Below are 27894 nucleotides of genomic sequence, written 5' to 3' on the forward strand. Positions count from 1 at the left end.
ATTCGGGCCTTCAGCATACGAAGACCATCAAGCAACGCTGTTCAAGCTTACCTAGATTACCACAATGGCCGAATTTTAGAGTCGTTTCGAAGCTCTCTCTAACCGAGTTGTGGGATTGCCACCGGCAGCTGTAGTGAGTTGCTTCATTTCGGGATTATGTTTTGATATCCGTAAAGATGTGTTGGCATTTAGACCAGCAGATTTACATGAAGCGGTGGGTTTAGCCAAATTGCAGGAATCCAAATTGGTAGAACCCAATGGTAATGAACCAAGACGTTCCTATTCAAAACCAATTCCAATTTCCCCCAGACCACCATTGTTATCATCACCACCACAACCCACACACAACACCTTACCCATTAAACGCCTATCTCCGTTCGAAATGCAAAGGCGGCGAGAACAGGGTCTGTTTTTTAATTGTGATGATCGTTTTGCTCCAGGTCATAGGTGTAAGGTGAAACAACTCCTATTGTTGGAGTTTGATGATGAAGGGGACCCTTCCAAGGGGATTGGGGATGATCTCGAAGATATCATTGCAAATGATACGGGTGGAATAGTTGAGGAACTCTCTTATCATTCCATGAACGGTAATTCGACGCCGACAACAATTCGATTCATTGGTTATATTAAAGGACAACCAGTGCAGATCCTTGTCGATGGGGGTGCTACTCACAGTTTTATTCAAAGCCGCGTCGCACAATGATTGGGATGCGCCACTGAGACAGTACCACACACCACGGTGATCGTCGGAAGTGGAGGACGACTCACCTGTGAAGGGTTGGTAAGACACTTACCTTTGAAAATTCAGAATTATTCTTTTGAGGTAGATGCTTATGTTTTACCAATTTTTGGGGCTGATTTAATTCTCGGGGTTCAGTGGATGGCCCAATTGGGGCATGTTCTATTTGATTATCAATGCTTAACTATTGAGTTCAAGCATTTGGGCCAACCCATTAGACTACCGGGAGATCTAAGACAAACTCCACAAGAAGTTACCTATAATGGGCTTAAACGCTAACAGTCCATAAAGGAGCTTGGTATTTTAAATTGGAATTGGAAGAAGATATGGGCCTCTCTTCTGTACCTATGGGCCCGGATCTACAGGCCTTGCTGTCAGCCCATTCCCATGTGTTCGATGAACCCAAGGGGCTGCCACCATTCTGAGACAACAACCACGCCATTCATTTGCAACCAGGGGCTGCACCAGTAAATGTGAGACCATATAGGTACCCATATTTTCAGAAAAATGAAATTGAAACCCAATTGCTAAAGATGTTAACCATTGGGGTTATCGAACCAAGTAATAGCCCCTATTCGTCGCCTGTTCTCCTAGTCAAGAAGAAAGACGGCAAGTGGTGATTTTGTGTGGATTATCATCAAGTTTTCTCTAAATTGGACCTCCGGTCTGGATATCACCAAGTTCGTGTTCGGCTCGAAGATATACCAAAAACGGCATTTCGAACCCATGAGGGGCACTATGAGTTTCTTGTAATGCCTTTTGGACTCACCAACGCCCTAGCTACATTCAAACAATGATGAACGGGGTTTTCCGACCATATTTATGTAAATTTGTGCTAATCTTTTTTGATGATTTATTGGTCTACAGTAATACTTGGGCAGATCATTTGTATCATCTACAACAAGTTTTAAGTACACTGTAGGCCCACAAATTGTATGCTAAATGGACCAAATGTGTATTTGGGCAACCTACTATATCTTACTTGGGCCATGTAATTTCAGCCCACGGGCTTGAAGTGGATAAAGGCAAAATAAAGGCTATTACACATTGGCCTACTCCAAAAAATATAAAGGATGTACGGGCTTTCCTTGGACTTTCGGGGTACTACTGTAAATTTGTTCGTGGATACACTACAGTGGCTAGCCCATTAACCAATTTGCTCAAAAAGGGACAATACATGGACTCCAGAGGCCCATCAAGCCTTTTTGCAGCTTAAGGAATTACTCACACAGGCCCCCATTTTGGCACTTCCAAATTTCAGCTTGCCGTTTATTATTCAAATTGATGCTTCCGGCACCGGCACCGGCATTGGCATCGGCATCGGCGCGATCCTCTCTCAGTAAGGGCATCCTATTGCTTTCTTTAGCAAGAAATTATCCACACGCGGCCAAATTGAATCTACTTATGCTCGATGAGATGCTATTTGTCATACAAGCAATCTGTAAATGGCGTCAATATCTTCTTGGTCGCAAATTTTATATTCAAACAGACCATCAGAGCCTAAAGGAACTTACCACGCAGCTTATTCATACACTGGAACAGCAATTATGGCTCTCGAAGTTGCTTGGGTACACATTTGAGATCTCATATCGCCCCGGCAAAAGTAATGTTGCTGCTGACGCCCTATCGTGCATGCTTGCCCTAGAGCTTCTCGCTTACACCATTGTGGTCCCAAAATTCGTTGAGCAAATAAAGGCTGAAGTTAGTTCTTCACCTGAATTACAAGCCATTTGTCAGCAATTGAGCACCTGTCCAGAATGCTGCAATGGGTATGTGTTCAAAGATGGAATTTTGTATTACCTCCACAGGATTGTGCTCGCCTCCCCTTCACCCCTGCGCTCACAGTTCCTCTTTGAATTTCATGCCACACCAAACGGGGGTCATGCCGGTTCACCGTGCACCTTCAAACAACTCGCGGCCAATCTGTATTGGAAGGGTATGCGCAAGGACACCAAAGCTTATGTTGCCCGTTGCCAAATCTACCAACAAGTCAAAACAATGCAAACGTCACCGGCAGACCTACTTCAGCCGTTGCCAGTTCTAGAGAGAGTATGGGAAGAAGTCTCCATGAATTTTATCATCGGACTCCCACCAGCTGCAGGGAAGTCAATGATTTTGGTGGCGGTCGACGCTTAACCAAATATGCCAATTTTTCTCCTCTGCCGACACACTTTACCAGTACTAAGGTGGCCGAAGTTTTCATGCTGGACGTGATTAAATTGCATGGCCTACCACGCTCTATTGTTAGCAATCGTGACCCCATTTTTCTCAGCAATTTTTGGAAAGAACTTTTCCGCTTATAGGGCACTTCGTTGGCGATGAGTTCGGCGTATCATCTCCAAAGCGGTGATCAGACTGAAGCCCTTAAACTACGCCTCGAATCTTACCTCCGGTGCTTTGTCAGTGATGTACCTCAGTCGTGGCAGAAATTCCTGGCATGGGTGGAATACTCCTACAATACAGCACATCATACCTCCCTGGACAGTACCCCTTTTGAGGCTTTATATGGTCGTTTGTTGCCGCCGATCGTCAGGTACATCCCCAGTGCTTCTCCCAACGTTGCGGTGGATGCTACCCTCCAGGATCAGGATTGTATGCTCTGATTGCTCAAACAAAACTTATGGCGTGCCCAAGATCGCGTCAGGACTCAAGTAGATCGTAGGCGCACTGACCGAGAGTTTCAACCTAGGGACTTGGTTTTTGTACGTCTTCAGCCCTATCGGCAATAGACTGTTGCCCGACGTATTAACCAGAAACTTTCCCTGCGGTACTACGGTCCCTACCCTGTTCTCCGACGGATTGGGCGTGTTGGTTATGAGCTTAAACTGCCTGCGTACTCTTGCAGCCATCCTGTTTTTCATATATCCTTGCTCAAACCGTGTGTTGGACATGCTGGCACACCAATGATGCTCCCTGCTCTTCCCGCTCCACAGCTCCGCCCTTTGGCCATACTTGCTCGGCGTCGTTTGCAGCGTGTAAATATTGCTGTTCCCCAACTCCTTATTCAGTGGGAAGATTTATCTCCTGATGAGGCCACGTGGGAGGAAGCTTCTCAAATACGCCAGCAGTTTCCTGGCTTACACCTTGAGGACAAGGTGTGTTTTCCAGGCGAGAATAATGTCATGAATATCCAGGATATTGGGCTAAGCCCATTATGACCTACAAGGGTCCATAAGCAGCCCACTTACCTTCAGGATTATTATACTTAATTGTAGTATACCTTAGACACAGCATAACATAGAGTATTACGGACAGATGTAAAGATCTATAATACCAGTGCTATATAATGCATTCTGGCGTAATGGAAAGCATCGAGATCATTAAACTCTTACTCTTTTATTCCCTCTTCTTCTCCATCTCTCCCTCTATTTCTCAGATCCCCAATTTCTCAAAACCGTGACAGGTAGGGAGTGGATGAAAGGGTTTGAGAATCCAGGGTTTTAGAGGTTTTTTTTTTTTTTTTTGGGGGGGGGGGGGGGTGTGCTGCTGCTGTGGGACAGAAGAGGGGAAAAGGGATGGTTGCATGGGGTAGGAAGGGGTTGGGGAGGGGCTGGTTTTTACTCGCTTGAATGGGAGGACTTGAAGCTGCTGTGTTGCTTGAGTTTAGTTGCCGCCTCAGGCTTGAAGGAGGGGGGGTGGTGGATGCTGCTGTGGGACAGAAGAGGGGGAAAGGGATGGTTGCATGGGGTAGGAGGGGGTTGGGGAGGGGCTGGTTTGTACTCACTTGAATGGGAGGACTTGAAGCTGCTGTGTTGCTTGAGTTTAGTTGCTGCCGCAGGCTTGAAGGAGGGGAACTTGAAGAAGAATTGCAAAAATTTATCACCCACACACAGCTGTGGGATTTCTCTTAGGAGCTGCACGACTCCACTCTTCCTTCAATCGCAGATTTTATTCAATAACTCAAGACTGATTTGTTACAACCCAGAGTGGCTTATTTAAAGCCCACATGAAGTAAAACGTAATATGACTCAACTTTCAAAAAGAAAACAAACCTGGACTCTTAACTTGCAAACCAATTCAAAATAGAGCTCTTAGTACTTTAACTCACACAAGAAACTTTCAAATCTCACTCTAGAAGAGTCCAAATCGAATTCTAAGAGTAGATATTGGATCCTTGCAAGAAGTAGGACAACACTAGAGGGCTCCTTCCCAACTAAGGAATCCTACCCTAACAAGGACTCTTCAATAACTTACAAAAAATTGACTCAATTGCAAAAATAAAAGTAGATCTAGGGTCCCACTAATATGCTGGACCCAGTTACACTATAATCTTGGACTCAATAAAATTTACCAAAGTGACCGAAATACCCCTGGTATGCTTAGGGGTAGTAGGGTTTGGGAAGTAACCTTAAGCCCTATGCTGCCCCTGGAAATGATTTACATCAGGGAGGGGGTGTGCTAGCAGGAATAAGGGTTTGAGGGGTTTGGTATAGTCTGCGGGTGGAATGGATGAGAGAACAAAGTCTGGTTTGGGGGTGAGGGTCGGTTGGTATTGAGGGAGGCAAGGATTCAACATCTTCTTCAAAATTCTGCAGAAAATTTTCAGGTAATGGCTGCTGCAAGTTCCCTTCTAGGAACCCCCAACCTTAAAGCTGCTCCTTCAAATGTCATCTTAATTTCATTAGTCATAATCTGCCTTTTGCATTATACAGAGGCTTATTTATAGTCTAAAACACACAATAGGACTTGACTTTGGAGAATAACTCAAGCTAGGACTCCTACTTCGACTAAAGAAAAGATTCATACTCTTACAAGGACTCTATCATATCTTACTCTAGAAGGATCCAAATTGAAAAATAAAAGTAGATATGGAATCCTTGTAGGAAGTAGATTGTAACTAGGGGAATTCTTTCCTACTTGGGAATCCCAACCTAACTAGGACTTCAATAACTTGAGAAATAAGGACTGAAGTTCAAAAATAGAAGTATATCTTAACTCCTAACAGGACTCTGAATCAAACTAGTTCGTATTGGGTTAGACTAAGGGGCCCAAGAATACCAAAATACCCTTATGCTGGCCGATATTCCTTGGTAGGGGGCCGCAGGGTATTGGCAACCTCCTTGGACTTTCTTTGGGTGATCCTGGATCCAGTTCACATCAGCGCCTCAAACACTAATCTAAGCCTAATTAAATCTTATCTAAAAAGGACCTAATTTTACTAGGAAACTGAATCAGAACACTATTTTTCTTATAAAATACAAATATAGCCTAACTACAACATTTAATTACAATTAAATACATAAAAAATTACAGTTACAGATGCCTATGTCATAGGAGCATTAAGTTGCCCTTTACAATGAAGAGAATTTGGATCGGATGCTTAACACTTAATTAACCAAAGCTTATTTTGTATATAATAGGCCCATTCAGGTGATTTAACTGCATCAATTCTTTCCTGCCTTAAAGATACTTCACTCAAGTTTTGCCAAGTCGAGGAGTCAATTTTATGTTGTGGAAATGAGGAAATCCATCTTCAAACCATAGTGAACCCTGGCAGCTTGTGGATGTTGATGTGGAAAATCTTAGAATCTTGTTGTAATATTTTATTGTAGGAGTATATCTCTTATTGTAATTTTCTAACTCTAAGTAGATCTTATTGTAATATTCTATTATAGGTATTTCTGTTATAGTAATTTTCTATTCTAGGTAGGTTATTTTGCTATTTTGTACATAGCGCTGTGTATATATTGATTCTGAAGTTCCGAATAAAAGATACAGAAGAACTCAAACACTTCAATCCCTATTTTTGTCAGTTGAGAATGTAGTTTTTGACGCATGAAACTTTCTCTTCAAATAACTTGGTGGCATACAAACCCTGTGCGCTCTATCTTTCAATTATAATCAACTGTGAGTCTGTGACTAACAGGAATCCTCAGCTTTGGAAGCCTTCTCATTGAAGAATTGGGCACAAACTCTATCTCTTCAAGAACAAATAATGTTGATGATTTCTTGTGGGGTGTCCTTGAACACCGCCTCATCTTCCAGTGGTTCAGTTTTGTTTACTTCTGATGTCTTCAATGTATACCTCTTTAATAGAATTTTCAACATGTTTACCTTCCGTCTTTGAAGTGTCAAGCACCGTCAGTGATCTGTGATCATTTCAGCTTTATCTTCAACTTTAAGCTTGTTTTATTCGAGTCCTTCCTTCGACAGTGCAAAGTTAAGCTCAGCTTGTGCTTTAACATTGTTGATATCACACTGGCAACACTCCAACTTGCAAACTGAACTCTGTATGTCTGGCTGCTTCAATTTTTCTTCAGCTTTAAATGCTTGTTGATAGTAATTTTGTCTAGGAGGAAGCTTTTGATTTAGATTTTCTCTGATGGGTAGTTTGCCCTCAGTTCTTTTATCTCGTCGCATTTAGTTGTTGTCTGCTATAATTCTCAAGCTTCCTCTCATACCAATGAGTTTTGCTCAAGCCAACTTCATCTTCCTTGTTACAGAGTTCAAACCAGTCAGAGGAATCAGCCAACAACCAATTATATTATATCTATGGATTGTGTTTTCTATTGTATTCATTTAGTTTGAGCTTGTTCTACCAAAAAAAGAAAAGTTGGAGTGTTTAGGGTTTAGGAAAGCCAAATTAAAAAAATAAAATAGAAAAATAATATTAATATATATATATGTGTGTGTGTGTGTATAGATATATATGTGTATATATTCTACCACTGCAAGGTCTGGGAGAGGCATGTGCTTGTAGCCTTACCCCTGTTTCTTGGACGGACTGTTTCCATGTTTGAATCCACATCCTGAATTTTTCAATAGCTTAGCTTAGTCATTATGCCAATGCTCACCCACTTTCAAGCTAAATTCATTAACTCAAAATTTGTGTGTCCATAGTGCTGGTCCCCAGTGTGAACTTTACATAGAAGACTCAAGCACCAATACAAAAAGAACTAATTCAATCTTTAACCAACAGGGTATCCTAAATTGACTGGGAAAGTAAAATAATGAAAGAAACCTGCTCAAGACAGCACTGGATTTATAAAGTCCTATTCCAAACTGACTAAAACACTTGTCATGTTTAAAAAAAAAAAAAAAAAAGAAAAAAAAAAAAAAAGAAGACCTTTTACTATCCCGTAAAATGGAAAACTAAGTTCTAATAAAATTGGCCATTTCAAGTGATTCCACTGCATCAATATACCTACACTTCTCTCCCAAATTCCCTCCCAGAAAAAAACAAAAAAACAGAAGACCCATTCGATTAGTGTATTCTTCTGCTTTATAAACTAGAGAGTGGTGGGGGGTTTTTGTAACTGTGTGACTACTTGTCTCCTCCTACTACCAGTTAATCATCAATTATAATGGTTATGTGGATAACTGATCTAAAATGTTTAGAGAGTAATAGTCTTTGTTCTGGATGCAGGTGGACATGGTTACACCCATGTGTTCTCAGTTAACTTATGAAGGTTTGGTTGATGAGGTATGCTTGCTCTATTAATGAATTTATCATTCTGCCTGCTTGTTTGAAAACTCTGCAAGTGCAAGTATATGTTATAATTATAAGTTCACAAAAAACATGGTGTTCCCTTCTTACAATAGGACTTATCACTGGTCTTTCTACACGATACATATCTTTATTTAGATTTTTTCATAAGCTTCTTCTGACAATTAAACTGCAGTTTTTGCGTATCAATAATGGTTCTGTGGAGCTTGATGCATCTGTTATGGGTGCCCAACAAGAGGGGAAAAAAGTGAAGGTTCCACTTAATTCAAGGTAAATTGGTTTCCTAATCAAAATTTGGTCCTTTCCCTGCAAGTGTCTAGCATTGTTGCTTTTTTATGTGTGACCTTACTTTCAGCTTCACAGATAACAAACTTAGGTCCAATGTTATAAAGTTGTTTAAAAACCACCATGGACATTCCATCTTTTTCCCTTTCAACATTGACTATATCAAGGAACAAAATTGCGTTAGTTTTGCCATTTTGCCCTTGGGCGAAATGGGCGAAGAGGCCGTAACTTTTGGATTTTTTTCCTTAAAATTCCGATGCCATGTTTCGGTGGGTTTTTGGGGGGTTTTTTGGCCTAGTTTTTTGTGACCAGCTTAATTTGAGGTCAATAAACGCAATGGAAGTGTTATTTTTTCCTGAAACGTAACTTGAAGTAGTGTTATTGATCAACACATGCCCGATTGTATGCAGGCAAAATTGGAAGTCTAGAGCATGCATTAACAGATGAAAATATGGATATTATGCATGAGAACACTAAGATTTTCATTAAAATGCAGCAACAAATACAACAACTAGAATTCAATATACGAGTAGAAGTGTACTGTAGAACTCAAAAGTTAGTACACAGTTAAAACAGTATAGCATGACAGTAGATGAATGAATTAAAATTTAAAATGAACGGGGAAGATATATATAAGGACTAAGAAGTCCACAATTACAATACACATGAGACCTACTCTAACCTAATTAATAATTGCTGTGGCAGGCTGGATCCATCCCTTGACCCATAGAGCTCTGTGTATACTCGATGTACTGAGCCATGAGCCCATGACATGGTATGCCGAAAGTTGTTCATGAAGTTAGTTGTTGCACTTTTGTAGGTAGCATCATCCACATAAAGTAGCCAACCCATCCTAAGTCATGTGTCATCAATCATAAGGGAAACGACTAAGGTATTGTGGCTCTTGTCGTGGCGGCGGCTATGGTATGGTATAACAAAAAATGGACTCCAAGACAATGTGAATCCATCCTTAAATTCATATGTGGTGGACTGGTATGATCCATATTTAGCAACACCACTCAAATTAGCAGATGAGCCTTCATATGCTCCGCCATATTCATTTCCATATTTGTAGCCAGACCCATAAACCGTGTATGTTGTGAACCCCACACTCTCCTGACTATCCAAGCTTATGGATCCTATTGAGTTATCCAAGTTAGCCATGTCCACATTTGTCTGCTTTGATGAGTGGATTTGGTCACAGGGCGTTGTAGAGTAACCCCTAAATGTGGAGTCCCTGGTCCCTATGACGAGGTATGCCACTATGGTGCTCAATTTGGGGGGCATGCGTGAATTATGACTCCCCGATGAATCTAATGGGGCTCAGTTGTGTCTCTGGTGGTGGAACCGCCATATGCTCTAGTTGTCCTCCTCCACCACCTCCAATACCACCACCACCACCACTGTCATCATTGTCGTCATCATCATTGTCATCACCACCACCATCACCACCATCACCCCTGGCCTAAGTCTGACTAGGAAGTTGGGTCTCGTCCACATCCTGCATATATGTTGAAGGCACAACCTCATCGTTGCGTTGGGGGCCTTGGGGCATCGGCCAATCCTTGTTTGCAATAGTAGCACCAGTTGCCTCCTGTGCATGTACTCGACCCTCGTCAGCCATGAACTCATCGACATCAACGCCCAACTATTGAGCAATATATCGGTCAGGCCTCCCTCCAGGCTGGTCCAATGCCCGCTCACCCCTATCCCTCACCCAATCGACGAGGAGGTCCACCATATGAGTCCACCTAGAAGATATATGTAAGATCACTGATGTCTTGCTGCTTGTTACCTCTACTTGGGTTCATATGTGTTGGAGCTTCAACCTCATGTTGTAGTGGACAAAGACAAGGTCATTTAGGTACTCAGAACCCAGTCTGTTTCGTTTCTTCTAGTGGATCAAGGAAAAGGTACTCTAGTTCCTTTCACATCTAGTGGCAAAACTAGTCTGTGGGAGCACCTTAATCGTCACTCTCCTGAGGTTCTTTGCACTCCCACCATAGAGAACCCACCACTCAGTTGCATTATAACAAAAGCATTAGGTTATTACTTAATAGATAATGTGATAATTTATAAAATGTAATAATTCTATATGAGTTATTGATCTAAATTGGATTTGTGCATCCCCTTCTTTGCATAGTAGCATCTGAACCAAAGGAGTTGAATCTATCCCTGAAAACCTTGATCTACAATAATTTGTAATATTAGTTAGCTAAATTCTTGGAAAATTCAAATGTAACTCCTAAGGTCCTACGTACCTACTATCTCAAGGACTGGAGCATTGAGTCCTACTCCAACTTTGCAAAGATGACCATCATATCCTCAATTAGCTCTGTATTTAACCCCAAACAGTTGCTGTATTGGTATTTGGGGTTGAGATAGTGAGCTGTACAATTTAGAAACTCAGAATTAGATATAGGCTATGAATTTAACATTAATTAAATGAATTACCAACGAATTGCATAGTTACTTACCAGCCTTATGCAGTAGATGCATAAGGTGTGCAGTCCATCTATCATCTATGATCTTCAGGAAGTTCCTGCAGCCTCTTGGATTTGCTTGATATACAGCCTCCCTCATCACCTTAATGGCTGCGTACAGATGGGGCTTAGTTAGCCCCTTCATGGAAGATTCCACCATATGTATGACCTTTATAATGGCGTCTATCATCTTTAACACTATCCCAACTGTTTCCAGAAGTCCTCTGATGATATAGTAGTGTGTGCTGTGGGCCCTCCTTGGGTGTTGGATCATCTCCAATTAAACCACTGCTGAGATGAAAACATGGATCTCAACCCAGATCTCTTGCCCTCAATACTCCGTAAGGCAATGCAGTTCATGCCAAATCTTGTGATATTGGGTCGCACTATGTCACCCTTGCATGTCTCCTTCATCATGCAAAGAGCATAGCTGTGATTGTATATAAAGTTCGTCACCTATCTAGCCCTGTCCATAACGCTCTCAAGTCTCAACAATCCTGACCCTCCCAATGTCCTTCAACATGTGGTCGATGCAATGGGCTGCACACAGTGTCCAAAAGGCATTGTAATCTTTGGACTGTGTCATCAATCTCCGGGCCGCCGGCCCTTTTAAAGTTACTGCTGTTGTTGGTGATGATCTGCACGATATTCTTCATCCCTGCCCACTCCACCACCTCCTGCCGGAGCCTATAAATGTACCCGTGGTCTTTCACCCACCTCGATGGATCCATAGATTTCAATATGGTCCTTCCATCATAATACACTATAAAGTTGATGATAGACTTTCTAGTTGGATTGCTCCATCCATCACACGTTAGGTTGCCTCATATGTCTCCCAAAGGGGTCTCATCGATGCAATGTACTCTATAAGCTCGTCCTTCTGCTATGTGAGATGCTTGGTCATGGCCTTATGAGGGGTGGGGCCAAATTAACTTGGACCTGCCTATGTAATGGTGTCAATCATGGCTTGATAGTAAGGGCCTTGTTTGTGTTGGCTAGAATGGTGTTGAAGAGCATCCACTTAGCCAGCATCTCCTTCACCTTGCCCTTTATATTCTTCCAAGCTACTGAGATCTTGGGTTGAAAACATCTGGATCCTGCTCTAGTATGGGATCTTATCGTCATGGCATATTTGCTGATGGAGGAGCAACCCTTTGACTTTGAGACCTCCTAAACGTCCCAAAAACACCACTAGACTTAGATGGTCCAGCTCTTGTAGCTCTAGAGGGACCAACTCTTGCATTGCCTTCGGCCTTCTCCTGCTCCTGATGCAACAATGTCGTGCTCTCTGCCATCGCACGCCTCAACTACTTGGCCTTTTTGGTTGTATACATCAACGGGATCATCATCGTTTTCATTGAAATTAGAATCATCATCATCGTTTTCATCGAAATTAGAATCACCGGGGTAAGAAAAAGGCCCTCTTACTGCCTCATCAAGTGTGGTCACCACAATTTCTTTGCTTTCTTCTTTTCTGCCCCCTTTTCCAACTCTCTCATTGTGTGTACAACCTTTACTGATACCATGTTGCACACCACAACATCCTTTAAACTGTTGGTGAGGTGTGCCTTAAACCTACTGATGCCACCTCCCATCTCTGACAGTCACAGAAGTTACACTGGGTCTTAAAGCAGTTAGTATCTGCTTTCCACCCTCATCACGCCTCTCCTCTTTGTCATCCCCCTGCTTTGGGGGACGGAACCACCCTCGTCCTGCATATGTGGCTCTGACTGCCTCCTACTCCTAGACATGATCATTGTTGCATGCACAAAATGATTGCTTAAGTTGAACACCATCAAAATACTTTCTTTTTGAAGCAAAGAAACAATGATGTACCCAACTAGTAATTTTTCCCTTGTTTAGGTATTCTTTTAAAATATAAAATTATTTTTTCAAAATTTTTTGGCAATAAAAATTGGCCGCCCGTAGCAAAACTTGCAATGAAACCATATGGACAACACTTCAAAGACATCAAAGACGTTGAAAGCCACTTCATATTTTCTTATAATTTGAAAGACCTTTTTCCATATTTTTTCACAATTATTTTACTGATTTTTAAATAATGAAATAATTATTTTTTGAGTGGAAAAATATTTCCACAAAATGAGACCGTAGATTGACCCATGAAGTTCAACATATATTTATTCCATCACCATACAAGGAGTATATCGTACATGTTTTTACATTTTATAAGTAGGAAAATACATTTTTTTCACACAAAAATAAAAAAGAATCCACTTTATGAAAGAAAAATTCAACACTGTGAGTTTGTAGACTCTGACTGGCCCACGATGTTCTACATATATTGTTTTCATGCCCATCTAACAACTGTATAACATGCATTTTCAAAGATTTCCATGTAAGGAAGAATGATATACCTTACAGATGAAAAACTTCAAGATCTAATTAAAACGAGGCTTGATCCACGCATTAGCCGGCAAGATCCACGAAATAATATGCGGAAAAGCAAGAAGCCCGATCAAAATATACCAAAATCCAAGTTGGAGGAAGAAATTTTAAGCTGAGACTTACGGTTGAAATTTCGCTTGAAGTGAGCAAAATTTCGCCTGAAGTCCAGCTTACATATGCTTTCTTTTATCTTAAACTATTGCGATGAGTACCTCACGAAATTTCACCGAAGTTCTGCAGTTTCATGTTTTGACCCAAATTTTGTTTCACCATGGTCCAAAACTAGCGGATTTTTGCGAAATTTTGAACCGTGGACTATATTGTGTTCCTGCTGATTTTTTTGACACTATTCACATAATTTGGAAGGGGAGGGGGTTTGCTTCCTGAGCCTATTTGTGGTTCACTGGCTCCTTGTTCATCATTGTTTTGCATTCTTCTAAGATGTGGATGGTAAGATTGCGGAGCTAATAACGTCGAAATTGTTTCAAGAAATGTCACATAAAGACGGTATTAAGTTGGGATGCTGAATTTAAGAGTCAGGGTTTCTCAAAAAGAAATTTGGACCAGTGAGCTGTTAACGGCGTGGATTAGATACTATGGGATATTAACCTTGGAGGTTTAGCAGCTGAAAAGTGGGTTGTATGTTATTGTTTTTTGGATGACCTTATAATTGATATTTTCTGGGTGGCTGATGGGTTCAGTAGAGTTGATAGGCTGGGTGTGAAATATGCTGACATTTCAGTGAAAAAAAAAAAAAAACGTAGAAGTACTATCAGAAGAGAGCTGTTGAAATAAAGTCATTGGAAGATGGCCATTGAAGTACAGCTGGTGGAAAAGGTTCAACAGATTAGTTGGTAGGAACTAGGAACCACAAAGTGGAGTGGACATTAAATGCTTGTGATACCATAGGAGCATCAAGGGGTACTGACATGATGGCTGCATCAAATATGTATGTGCTCTATGAGCCTAAGATGAGACAAGCATTTCTTGCTTTTCAAAATCAACTGCTGCACTTCTTCATGATCCACTAAGTACATGTGTCTGATGTAGAGGAACATGAGGAGAATTTATTTGGAAAGTGTTTTGGTGCCAACCAACCTGTTTTAGGGTCGGAAATCAGAATGTCTTCTGGTTGCTTCAACCAGGCATTCCAGGATTCTTTAAGATTTTATGAGCTAGAGAACAATATTATAGCTATGCCTGCATTGACTATTATCTTTATATCTGCAGGAGTGTCTTTCTTTTTTAATGGTCCATATTTTTAAAATATTTTCAGTGATAAACTATTCAAGGAGATACGGGATCTCAACTTTGAAGTTGTTGTTCAGGTTCAACTTGTACCAGTGCACTCAATTTCTGGAAGTCAAATTTTATGAGCTATTTCCTGTTTCTAAATCAGACAAGCTTTCATATTCGTCTTTTAGCCTGTATTTAGTTGCCACTGGCTGTATGATTGCAGGTTCTTCGTCAAAAAGCAACATCCATGAAGCAGGATTATGAAGTGACAAAGACGGTAAGTCAGTAAATAGTTTATAACTTATTTTCAGCTCCTTCCCCACCCAAATTCCCTGTCCCTCACCCCCCAAAAGAAGAAATCCCCAGACTTTTCTCTAATGGATCCAATAAAAAACTGGGGTCACATGATGCCCACGGTGAGTCAATAAGAAGGCAGTTGATAACTTGTATATATGTTAAACAGGGGAATTAAGCTCCCCAAGTTTTTACCACAAATTTACTTTTTCCCAAATGTGAGCCATCATATGGTCTGTCTGATCTAGATGCATGGTTCAAGTTCTCGATTTTGGGGCTCATCTCATAAACTCAAAAAGAGAGTTGGCTCAAGATCTTGCTGAGTTGGTGGATTTTTTTTTCCAACTTGAGGGGTTTAGTGGTCGTTTGGGTTGAAACTTGTTGTTCAACCTAATTCAACTCTTCTGAACACACTGGTGACGTCAAATTTATGAGGAAATAAATAGTGCAAGTGTGAGTTTCACTTTGAACCCCAAGTTGGAAATGACTATACAGAAGTGAAACCTAAGAGGTCTATTATACACATCATATACTCGTATATTAATGCTCAAAGTTCAAAATTCGAACAAGTCTAACAGATTATACATGTTTATAGTTCAAATTACAAAGTTCAAATGATAATCCAATTATAATTCATCAAAGGTGCAATTTGAGAATTGAGACTTGAGACCTTACATGCTAAGTGCATTGTCTTGTCTTGCACATCATCTCGTCTTGGTTAATGGAAAAACAAAGATTTCTCACCAGATCTCAATGAGATCTCGAGAGCTCTCCTTCGTGACCGTAGCTGATCATCAGTTCTGGGGCCTTAGAGGTTCATGACAGAGGATCAGATTGTTCAGCTGTTACAGTCAACGGTCTGGCTACCTTTTCCAATGGTTTATACAATGGAACTTTTGTTTAAAATAGTAATCTGCATAGGGATGTGTCTCATAAAAAAATTATGTTTGCTTCTATTTTGGCATAATTAAGCTTTTGAATGAAGAAGTTCAATTGAATGCTATATTTTCTCAACAGAATCAGAGTCAGACAGTATCTGAACTAAAGGACTTCGTCAAAAAGCTGAACTCCTTACCGGAAATTACTGTAAGTATGTTCTTGGAGACTCTCCATCTCTTTTTTAATGGGAAGTCATTTACTCATGATCTTAGATTCTATTATGGTGGTAATTGCTTCAGAGGCATATCAATCTGGCTCAGCATTTGTCTACATTTACGTCAAAGTCTTCATTCCTGGCACAGCTTGACATAGAGCACATGGTTGTGGAGGCTCAGAGTTATGACATGTAAGAGTAATCTATACTTCTGCCTTCACTCCGGGTACAGCTCATAGGGTCCTTGGTTTTTGTTCAGAAAGCTCTGGGGTTGGGCATCAGCCTCGCCTCTGTTGCTTGTGCATATCATCTTCACCTCTGTTGCTAATATGCTGGTTATGGCCCTGTGATGCCTACAAGAGGGATGGAGGAGGAAAGAATTTACGCCATCTCATTTCCCTTAAAAAATTTATGAAGCTCTTTTGAGCCACTAGGAAGTGCAAAAGGATTCTGCTAAATCATAAAAAGACAGAAAAGGTACAATATCTAGTGGAAGAAAGTAGAAACTACTCTTGATGCCATAACTCTATTGTTGCTGGACTGATGTGACCTATTCTGGAAACCTGGACTAAACTGAAACAGATCCAACCTGGGTTTTTGGACCGACAAGGTTGGGCTGGGGTCTATGTTCTTAGGTGGTTAGTCATGTAGACTTGATTTTCTTGTGGTTGAATGGTAGATTATATAGGACAAGAGCCTATCTATATTAAGTTCCTATTTCAGTTTTAGATAAGCTAGAAGGTAGAGTTACATTTCAGTTTAGTCTTAGTGTCAATTAGGAATCTTTTTCCTTTATTTTATACAGAACGAGAATAGTTTATTTTAGTTTGCCACTGTGAGTTGTGAAGCCAGGACTTGGCTGTGCGATCTCCTTCCTTTTACCTGAGGGTAGGTGTGTTAGTTTCACCGTCCTGTTTGTCTTATGTCTCCCTTTTCTTTTCTCTTGTTCCTTTTCAACCTAAACACTGACCTCCCTTGAACCCTAAGGGCGAAGAGAGAGTTCTTCAATCTCCCTCCCACTTAGTCCTTTTGTCAACAAATATGGAGCATTGCTACTTAAGGGCAATGCATCCTATGAAATCCAGCAATAGTCATGCGTCAGTTGTGAGAAAAGGTTCTACACTCAGGCCTAGTTGTCTCTGCTGAAATAGCTTCAGATTATCTCTCCCTTTATTCTATATTGAGGTGTTTGATAGGTAGAAGAAGGCATGTTTTTAAATTATGTATGTCCCCCCGTTGATTCTTTTCACTCATTTATTCTGGGTGCTAGAACTACCCTCCTTTCAATGTTTAACTCTCTATTAACCCTGTATTATTAAACTCTTTAATTTCAATTGTCTTGAATACCAATGTCTCATAAGTTTGATTACTCTTCATTGTTAAGCTATTAGTACTTAAATGGACCCATTGAGACTCCATAATCAGGCTCTTGGAATCTGTGGTTGCATCAATCTGTATCAATCTGAAAACATTCATAACCCATACCGTGGTGCCCAATTGGGAGGTTTTCCTGTTGCTTGAATTTTATAAGGAGGAAACATAAGAGTAGATATTGCCAACTTCATGGACTATGTTGACACATTCAAAGAGGACTCTAGATTCCTTTCCAGACTATGATGGCTGCCCTACTAGTGCTAGCTTCCGTTGACTAACCGATATCCGCAGATAAACAAAGAGTCCCTTTTGGCTTAGATTCTTCCAGTTTTGTCCTGCAGACTCCATATTATCTTCCAACACTGCCATCAGGCGCACAATATGAGGCTGCTCAACCTTTTGATGTTGCTCTTTTTGGAGCTGAAAGTGGATGGATTGACTGAAAGTGAGATTTTATTGCTGTAGCAAACTAAAAGTTGTGCCTCGTTTTTGGATAAATTCCTGCTACAAAATCAAACTTGAGGAATTGGATAAACCCTTGGCTGGAATGCAAAAGACTGTGAAAAGCGCTTTTTGGCAACTGAGGCTGTACAATTTGACTGTAGCAACATGTTACAAGATTTACCGTATAGTCATTTGATCTAATTTTGAGTCATAGCAAGGAGTTTTACAGGCACATTTTGGGCTTGGTTAGCATCCTCAAATTACAAATTAGCGCCAAATTGGCTTTTAATTGACTACCTATGATGGAGGAGCTTCACAGGTAGCATATCAAGTGGATCAATTTAGTATGAAGAGGCATTGTATGCCTTCAAATTGGAGGAGCTTTCCATACTTGGTTGTCAAATTTGACAGTCAAAGTAATGTAGTACTATATTTGAATGATCAAAACAGTAGCCAAATAGGACCTTTCACAGGGAATCAACTTCAGATTTGATAGACTTAAGATAGATAAAATTCAGATATAATGGAAGGCTGAAAACCGAAGTGGTAGAATAAGGATATTGGTTTAAGAACAAGGACTAACTAGGTCTTCAAAATAGCAGTATGCTATAAAGAAGAATGGATGGAACAATATAAGAGAATTAAGAGAACAATAAGGACAACAAAGTAACATGTAACACTCGGGCTTCTCACCGGAAGGTGGATCGATTGGATCAAACACCAATCTACCTTGATCAAACACAAGGGTTCTCCAAGAGGAGGAATGCTAGCAAGCAATTTGATTTCATTTCACAAGTTGTTTTTTCACCATTTACATAAGTCTCTTTATATAGCATTCTAAAGAGACATAAACATTAATGGCAACATCTAACCACTAGCTAACACCACCTACCTATTAATAATTCAACTACTATCTAACTCTTAACAAAGGAGAACTCCTTTGACAATGAGTTCTCTTATTTTCAAACTAAAGCCCCTTTTATTGACTTTCCAAAAACTAGATTTAGGCTTAGGTCTAAACTATGAAGTTCAACATATGTGGGCTAACTTTAACCCACAAAACAGCCCTAGCCCATGAAAGCCATGGGCTGATTCAGTTGACAACTTTAGGCCTTTGATGGGCCTAACCCAATGGGCTTCTTCTTTCGTAAATATGTCTTCAATTCTGCATCACAAAGCAAGCAACCTCCTCCACAGTTGAAGTCCTCATGCAAGCAGGGTTGGTGGTTTTTATATGGCATCTTCATGACCAAACCAAGTTTATTCTCTCCTTCAGCTTGGTTCAGCTAGACCTTCAAAGCCAGGGGTTGAGATATAGTGCCTCACATGCACAAGAGGTATGAGGATTTTTCATATCAGTGTCCCAATTGTCTGGTTGTTTTGCTGACAAGGAGAAGAACTCATGGCTATTGCTTTAGAAGACCAACAGTTTACTTATGGAGTTAGCATGTGATGGTAAACTTAATGAAATATGTCACATGGTGATTGTAATAGAGAGCAATGGAAATATTATTTTTGACAGACAGGTAGGGTACCCCTCATAACTGGTGTCCAAAATTTCATTTTTCATGGTCGAAACAGCTGAAATTTCGGCAAAACATGGTATGGTGCCCTGTTTCTGTGGGTTTTATGTTTTTTTTTTTGCGTGTTTCTGCTGTACAGCTTAATTTGAGGCAAATAAATACAATAGAAGTGTTATTTTTGTCTAAAACGTAATTGAAAGTGGTGTTCTTGATCTGAACATGCCTAGCTGTATGTGGGAAAAACTAAAGTCTGGAACATGCATTTTCATAGATGTAAATATGGATATTATTCAAGAGAACACTAAAATTTTCATTAAAATGCAACAACAAATACAAGAACGAGTACAATAACGAAGTAGAATTCAATGTACAAGTAGAATGTAGAAGTCAATACTCAGTTTAAGTATTACAAGGGATGAATTAATAAGATACATCATACAAGATATCTGAAGTCCACAATAAGTCAATAACAATAAATAATTATGGGGTTGGAATATTTTGACTCTTTGAGACTGTAGATCGCCTAATGGAATTCAACATATATTTATTCCATCACCATATGAGTTGTATGTTATATATATTTCTAAAATTTTCTATATAGGAAAATAGGATTTTTAGCATAGAAAAATAAAAGTTAATCCACTTCGCGAAAAAAATTTCAAATCCGAGAGTTTGTAGATCGGCCCATGCATTTTAAAAAATTTAGGTTAGAGAAGAATGGTATACCTGAAGGATGAAAAACTCCCAAATCTAGCTGAAATGAGGTTCAGTCCACCCAGGCACGTGTTTGCCGGTAAGATCCATGCAAGAACAAGAAGATCCACTCAAGAAATCAAGAGATTTGAGCAAAAGTTGAGCAAAATCGAGAAGGGGGCGGAATTTTGCTGGATAGGAATTCAATTTATCGTGAAATATCGATCATGGTAGAAGATCTCGCTCTCGCCTCCTTGAAAAACTGAGATGTTGACCGTCTCGGCAAGATCTCGGTCGAGATATACAAATTTTTGGCGTCAACTCGGTGGCCCATTTCGGTGGGTTTTAGGGTCTCAATTGGGTTGAAACTTGGTATTTAACCTGTTTAAGGCCTTTTGAACACATTGGTGGCCGTGGATTTGTCAGAAAACAACCTTATGTATGATTTCTAAGTCTACCTATAGTGTAAAACTGAAATGTTGTAGGATTAGGGAATGCAAGGTTGTACAACATGTACTATAGAACCTTTAAGGCATATAAATGAAAAGCAAGTGTATCAAATGCATCAAATAACCTAAATGTTATCAAAATTCCATCCATTTGAGTATCACAATCACAATCTTAATTTTCAAGAATAGAATAATAAAATTATACACCATTAGAAGTCCTATATAAGTCATTAAATCATAAGTTTATAAAACAAGCAGAGAATGATTGATTTTCCTTCGATGTTGTAGATGTGCTAAGATTAGTTGCTAGTGAAAATTCAGCCGAAATCCATAAAAAAAGGCAAAAGTTGAGAAGTTGAGAGTTCCAGCGAGATCCAGGGCGAGATATGGCGAGATATCCCAACTGCCTGCTCTGGACCTCCATCTTGTCTCACCTATGTGAAAAAACGAGATATCTTGTGAGATCTCCCACCATGGTTATCGATGTCAATTGTCAAGTGGGATTTTGCTGAAATTTTGGCAAAATTGTGTTCATTTTGATTTTGCCTTGGAATTTTGTATTGCTAAGGTTGAAATGTCTGGAATTTGGTGAAATTTTGTACAACGCTCATACAAGGTCTCATATAAAACCCCAAAGCAGAAAAAGTCAAGAGGCAAAAAGTCAACCGTATCAGTTGGGACTTGGGGTTCAAATTCTGGTTCGACGTCCGGCTAACAGAACTCCCAAAAAACTGCAATGATTGAACAGTCAGATTAACTCAGTGAGAGAAATTGTGAAATCTGGAAAGTAAATCAGTATGCAAATGTACCAGAAACAAATGAAAGAATGCTTTTGTAATTAGTGGGTTATACCATTTCACCAAAGACCAGGGTGTACATAATATGGCTGAATTTCAATGGAGTACCGAGTTTTGACTGGAATTATTACAGTATTCTCTTTGGATATTGATATCTCAGCAAAATTTCACTGAGATTTTGAACTGTGTTACCATGCATGCTAACCCTTAAAGAAGACTATTCATTTTGATGTTTCATATAAGAATTGCTTTTGTTACATATCCCCCTTTTTTTTTGCGGGTATATTTTTTATATTACAGATTTTTTGGTGGAATATCTCATACTTTTATGGACATGGTAATCAATGCAGATGCTTTGAATACATTGAAGAGTTGATCCATAAGCAAGAGCCAATTGTCAATGTCCTTCGTCTCCTAGTTTTGCTTTCAATTACAAATTCAGGTTTGCCTAAAAAGAACTTTGATTACTTGAGGTAAGATTCATATGCATGGGATTTTTCTTTCTTCTTTAAGTCATGTATCTTCAGGTGCAAAGATAGTTTCTTGTGTTCTCTAATTTTTTATTATTATATTTGTTCTCTTGGCTCAGGAGGGAGCTCCTTCACAGCTATGGATTTGAGCACATGGCTACCCTGAATAATTTGGAGAAAGCTGGACTATTTAAAAAACAGGTATCATGACATAAAAAACTGTGTTTATTTGGTTATTATTTTCTGCGATTTCTATCAAAAATTTTTTTTCATTTTATTTTCTGCAATAAATTCCGTCCCAGTAACCCGGAAAAATTGAAAAGGAAAAAGTATGTAAAAAGAAAGTAATGTAGAACTCATGATATTTAGCTGATGTCAACAAGGTCTTGCTTGTTGGATTCATTTTAAGTGTTTGCTTTTGTTGGAAAATCAAGTAAGCGTGTTTCCAGTGGGTTCATTTAAGTGTTGCTAAAGCATATTATGTGTGGGCCTTGCAGGACATGAAGACCAACTGGCCTACCATCAAACGTGCACTACAACTTATTGTTGAGGATACAGACACTGCCAAGTATAAATATTTTCTTTTTTTTTAGGGTGAATAAGATACCATTATTAGACCCCCAGAAGAAGAAGGGAATTATCTTTTATACATTAAATATGCCAATTTCTTTCTTTTCAGGGAGTCTGACGTATCAGACTGGTAGATGGTGGAATTTCTACCAGTCGCATAATTATATAATTCCATTGGTATAGCCTTTGACATACCATTTGATGGTTTCTGCAAGACAATTGTATTATGTGATAAGGAGCAATAAATAAATCATGAAGGGTGGATAAGACATACGATAGACAAGAAGGGAGAGAGGAGGGCTGCATCAGAATTACCAGCCTTTTCACTCATGGTGTCATTCAATTGGAAAAACATGTATACAGTTTATGAAAGAAACTTCCTTAAACAGAATACATGTAAAAATGAAGGTGCATCCTAGCCTAAGTACATGTGTGATAGTAAATAGAAAATAGAAAATAGAAAAGCTAGTAAATCTCATGCTAGAAGATGAAATAATTTTGTGCTTGACATATGTACCACTGTCATACATATGAGTCATGTGCCCCCACAGTAATAAAGTGGTATTCCACATCACAATCTCAACACCTTCAAGCTGCAGCATACAAATCTCCCATGCCCAACTTGAAACAGCCACTTCTGAATGTAGGTCCGGATAATAACTTGGTAAACATGTCACCCAGCTGATCCCAATAGGAAATTAAGGGAATGATGATGAGCTTATTTAGAAGAGTGTCCCTGACAAATGATAGAGGGTTCAATACTGTTTCATAGCCCTATTTTAATCATACAGTATTCATGAATCTACTCTTTGTGAGCAGCAAAGGTAGTAGGTCCTTAAAAGTCTGGAACTAAAGAGAGAGGGGTGTGTGTGTTCCTCAGTGAGGTATTTATTCTTACCCCTGGCATGTATATAGGCTTGGCTAGCTTAAGCCCTAAGTAAATGATCATATTTACAACTCAACTTGACAGCCTTCGTCTGAATATGCAGAGAATCAGTAGTGGCCTTAGTGTCAGTCGTCATTGGAGCATGTGAATGATAGATGGAGGCAGACCTTAGAGAAGGGCCACACACTTAGCAGTATAATGAGTAATGAGGAATAAAGGGATTGTATCCCTTTGATTGGTGCACATAGATGCGGCTGCAGTGTAGTATCCAGAAATTTAATCAGCAAAAAACTTGAGTATATCAACACTAAGATGAGCAGCTGTTAGAGAGGAATAAAAACACAAAAATAAGCAGAGGAGAGGACGCGGGCTTACCGGAAGTAGGTCAATAAAATGCTCAAGAAACAGGGCTTCTGCAGGGAGTTTGGAGGAGCAGAAGAAAGTGATCATGCTGTTGGAATGCTCCAGAACTTGATCGAGTCCTCTATTAGGTAGGAGCAGCTCTCAAACAGGCAGAAACATCAACTGGTGGGAGGATGCAATCAGCAGGAACTTGAACTGCAGAAACTGGGAAAAATAGGCCAGTAATCTCAACTGTGGGGTGTTATAGTCTGTTCTATCTTCATAAAACCTTGTAATCCTTGTAAGGCTTATTTTTTTTTTCGGGTCTGAAATATAAGGCTTAATGTTTGATAGAGAGACAGGTCCTAGTTCATGATTTGGAGGGCCAATTAATAAGGAACTGAATAGAACATAGGTAGCTTCAAAGCTGCAGTAGAATTAGTTGAAATCTGAAGCACAGGAAAAACTGCATAAAGTAAGAGCACTAGTTCTTGGTTTACCCTAAAGTTATGATACCATGTTACAATGAGCAATAAGCAAACCAAGGAAGAAGAAGGGATAAGAGAGATGAAGGAGAAGTGATGGATATTCTTAACAGAATAACAGATTACGTGTAAAATAGAAGATGCATCCTAGCCTAAATACATGTGAATAATAGAAAATGGCAAATAGAAAGTAAATCCGATGCTAGAAAAAATGGGTGAGTATGTGTCACATATGTACCATACATATGGGTCATGTGCCCCGCTGTGCCTAAAGTGGGACGCTACATTAGGATCTTAAGACATCATAAACAGTATTCTGATGCATTGTAAGGCTGCTATAATACTTGATTATAAATATTTTGTGGTAATATTGTTTACTTTCTTTGTGTTTATACTTTATCAGCAAGGTTAGTGTTTGAAAACTCAAAGATGATATGATAATATTATAAATACCACTCAAAAAAGGAGATGATGAGTTATCAAGACAATATTCTAAATCAAGGTGCATTAAAATGGTGCTCACAGTGATAGACTGTGTGAGCTATATATTGATTCAAGCCAAAAGCCTTGTTCCAAATGGAAGCTTACCCATCTTTTGAAACAATACGACGCGGGCTGATACATATCCATACTGTAATGTAAGTCTGCAAACCCAAGGGGAGCAGTCCCAGTATGTTATTCAAGCTCCATGTAACTCCAGTAGGGAACCACAGGTTCAGGTCTACCAAAGTCCAGAAATAGGCGGTAACTGATGTGAAGCAATCCAGCCTATGGAATGGACCTGGATTGGGATCGAGTGCCGGTGCAAACAGCAATAGAAAACACTAATCTCAATGAATCTTGACCAAGAGTTGTTTGGTTATGATCTTCACAAATTGCAAGGAATATCAACAGCCTTCAATAATGGGTAACAGCTGTAGCAGCCTCTGGAATCAAATGAGGATGAATTCTGATCTTCAGTTTGGGACCTTACTTGGTTGTTGTAGGTACAAACAGTAACAGCTAGGAAAAGATAGGGGAAAAGTAATAAGAAGTTAGAAAAGAAGAAAGGGGGTGTAGGGGGATTGGCTATCTCTGGTCTCCCACCCACAGCTATCTCAGCTGTTGAACATGGATTACTCCATAAGCAAAGGTAACTTGGGCTGCAATTTCAGTTTTTATTCAAAAGTCTTTCCTATTATTGCAATGAAAGGGCCTATTTATAGCTTGGATAAAGCTTTATAAGAAATAGAAAGTAGACTGGCAGTAGAAACCAATAACCTAGTATCTAGTGATAATAAAATCTTACGGAAAATAGTTACTAAAAATAGAAATGATTAGGCTTTATATTTCAGCCATATACATTAATAACTAAAATAGATACTACCAAAATAGAAATCAAACTAAGCTCCTAAATCTCCCAAGAATAAAATCTTCATATAATCTGATCTTGGCCCTTCAATTTTTTTAAGATTATTTCCACTGAACAGTAATGTAAACAGTGTTTGGCCTCTGTTGGCCCTTGTCGAAGACCAGCTGCACTGAATTGGCTGGCTTTTGCTTGCCTCGTCCATTTGTCCTCGAACCATGGTATTCTTCTGTGATCTGTCTAGCCTTTGATTCTACATCATATTGATCCAGGTTGCAAGACATGCACCAAATAGCATATTTTTAAATGAGACTTTTTGCATTAGATGGAATATGAAGCCAGTTCCCCAACAAAACCATTGCTTCAATCTGATTCATATTGAAGAGGTTATGTTCCAATCAGACCTTATTGCATGTGCAGGAGTGTTGGTAAATTACTTTGAATGAAAAAATATATTTCTTTAATATTAAAACAGATGAATATTTTACCATACTTTTTTATTTTTAGCAATCTTCTACCATACTGAGATTATTAGATCTTCTTGGATTTGAGCAAACCCCACCATTAGAAAGTCGAAAATCTCACCCTTTGTTCTTGAATCCATGGGGAGGGGGTGGGAATTTGTTTATTTATGAATAGTATCTTTATTAAATGAGGTAACAAATAATTTACTTAAATGGTATTTTGCTCAAATAAAGGCAAGGCATTCTAGGACCTAAAAAGTCCACCTGGCCAAAGCGGCTTGGTTTCTATATACACTCTGCTACAAAATTCAGGGCAGGAGTGGGTTGGATTAGCACTTACACTATTTTTTTTAGGTCAGACACTTACAATGTATTTAATATTTGTAAACAGTATCCTAGTGCACATGGCACCCAATATTACGTGTTCTCAGAAGGAAAATGTACATAAATCTTACCCCCTTCACAGAAGATGCTGTTTCCAAGTTTTGGACCTGCAATCAACAGCTTGCTATGGCTCAACTTAACCATTGCACCGAGATTCACCAAGGATACTGATGGAGTGTAGTCCCAACTAACCAACTAATTTAATAATAATATATATAGAAGATCCAACGGAAAAGGGATCCCTCCCTCTTCTGCAGGTTGTGATTACCTGTCCTACTGTAGCTTGACACCTTACTAAGCTAACCCTGTCCCAGGCTATGAGCCTATGACAAAGTGTCCTAATCTATATTAGAAAAGCTTAATTTTAGAAATCTGTTAAAGTTGACTTAATAGCGATAACTCATAAATCATAATCTAGCCATTTTCTTTTGCTAACGGGGGGGGGGTGTCTGAACCTTCGGCCGACTGGTTTCATAGGCATGCGCTTTCTTGCATTGCACATTTGAAATAAATAGATAAAACACATAGAAGCTGGGCCATGGTTTCTGGTTTCTATAAGGAACAAAATTGAACAACTCTTAAACCATGGGATTTGTTTGACCCAGATTAAGCCACCCAAAAAAAACAGGGGTAAAGGAAAGAAAAGAAAAAGAAGCCTAACCAATTCAACTATCTATTTTGAAGGAGGGTATTTTATTTTTTATATTTCAAATGGACTATGACTGGCCTCCTTTTTTGAGAACTTGGAAATGCATTTGTCCTTGGACATCTTTAGTTAGTTCTTTCTACTTAAATTTGTGAGCACGATTAACCTTTTAATACTTTTTTTTATCCTTCAGTCCGTTTCTTACCCTCCTCATAGTTGATAAATTGCTAAGTTGATGTCTATTTTACAGCCCAAATGATATTGCATATGTTTTCTCGGGATATGCACCTCTTAGCATCCGCCTTGTTCAGCACGCAGTTCGTTCTGGATGGTAAGTTGATTGTTTGCTTTTTTTTTTTTTTTTTTTTTGGTAATCATGATTCCCCCAAAGGTGTTTTCTCCTCGTTACTGTGTTCATGTGTATGCATGTCCATTTACGTAATGTTTACTTAGAGTAAAGTTTATTATTTGATTTTGCATTGATGATTTGAATTTGAAAATGATATTAGTATTCTATGACTAATTGACTTTTAAAAAGGTCCATTCACAGCCCTAAACATTTCTCATATGGTTGATCATATGGGGCCAAATTTCATTGACAAATAGATGACCTCAGGGTCCCTTTCTCACATATCAAGTTTTATCTTAAATGGAGTTTGAGAACTGGCTATTAGAGCTTTGAGGAATCCTTCTCCGGGAGTGCTTTGTAGTTTTTGGACTAACGAAGGTGTGGATGGGCATACATGGGAGGCATGCCAGTACAAATAAAGATGAGATTCGGAAAAGCTAACCCACACCACCCTTTCTGTTATTGTTGGAATAGCCACATCCACTGTTCACTTGCACAATGAGAGTCAGCTGTTTAGAAGCCCTTGCTAAGTGGGTCACTGTAGAATAGTATCTTCTATCTTGTTCCAAATATAAATCTATAATGGAATTGAAGTCTAAGACTAAAAATGAAATGGAAACTCCAGCCTAAAAAAGGGTAAAAGACAAATCTGAGCAAGTATATAGATAAACTACTAGACTCAAA

General features: G+C 39.3%; 1 protein-coding gene across 1 annotated transcript in view; it reads left to right on the forward strand.

Moving 5' to 3' along the window:
• LOC148999591 (vacuolar protein-sorting-associated protein 33 homolog) overlaps positions 1 to 27894 on the forward strand; it is a 56417-nt gene that overhangs the window by 7437 nt on the left and 21086 nt on the right. Inside the window, 10 exon segments of the mRNA XM_089139691.1 lie at positions 8106 to 8162; positions 8362 to 8456; positions 14640 to 14691; positions 14823 to 14876; positions 15911 to 15979; positions 16072 to 16178; positions 21617 to 21739; positions 21856 to 21937; positions 22234 to 22304; positions 27112 to 27192. Coding sequence (XP_088995817.1) covers positions 8106 to 8162; positions 8362 to 8456; positions 14640 to 14691; positions 14823 to 14876; positions 15911 to 15979; positions 16072 to 16178; positions 21617 to 21739; positions 21856 to 21937; positions 22234 to 22304; positions 27112 to 27192 — 791 coding nt within the window.

This window comes from Hakea prostrata, chromosome 11 (genome assembly GCF_041222555.1).
Source record: "Hakea prostrata isolate BN-2017 chromosome 11, UWA_Hpros_2, whole genome shotgun sequence".
NCBI lineage: Eukaryota > Viridiplantae > Streptophyta > Magnoliopsida > Proteales > Proteaceae > Hakea > Hakea prostrata.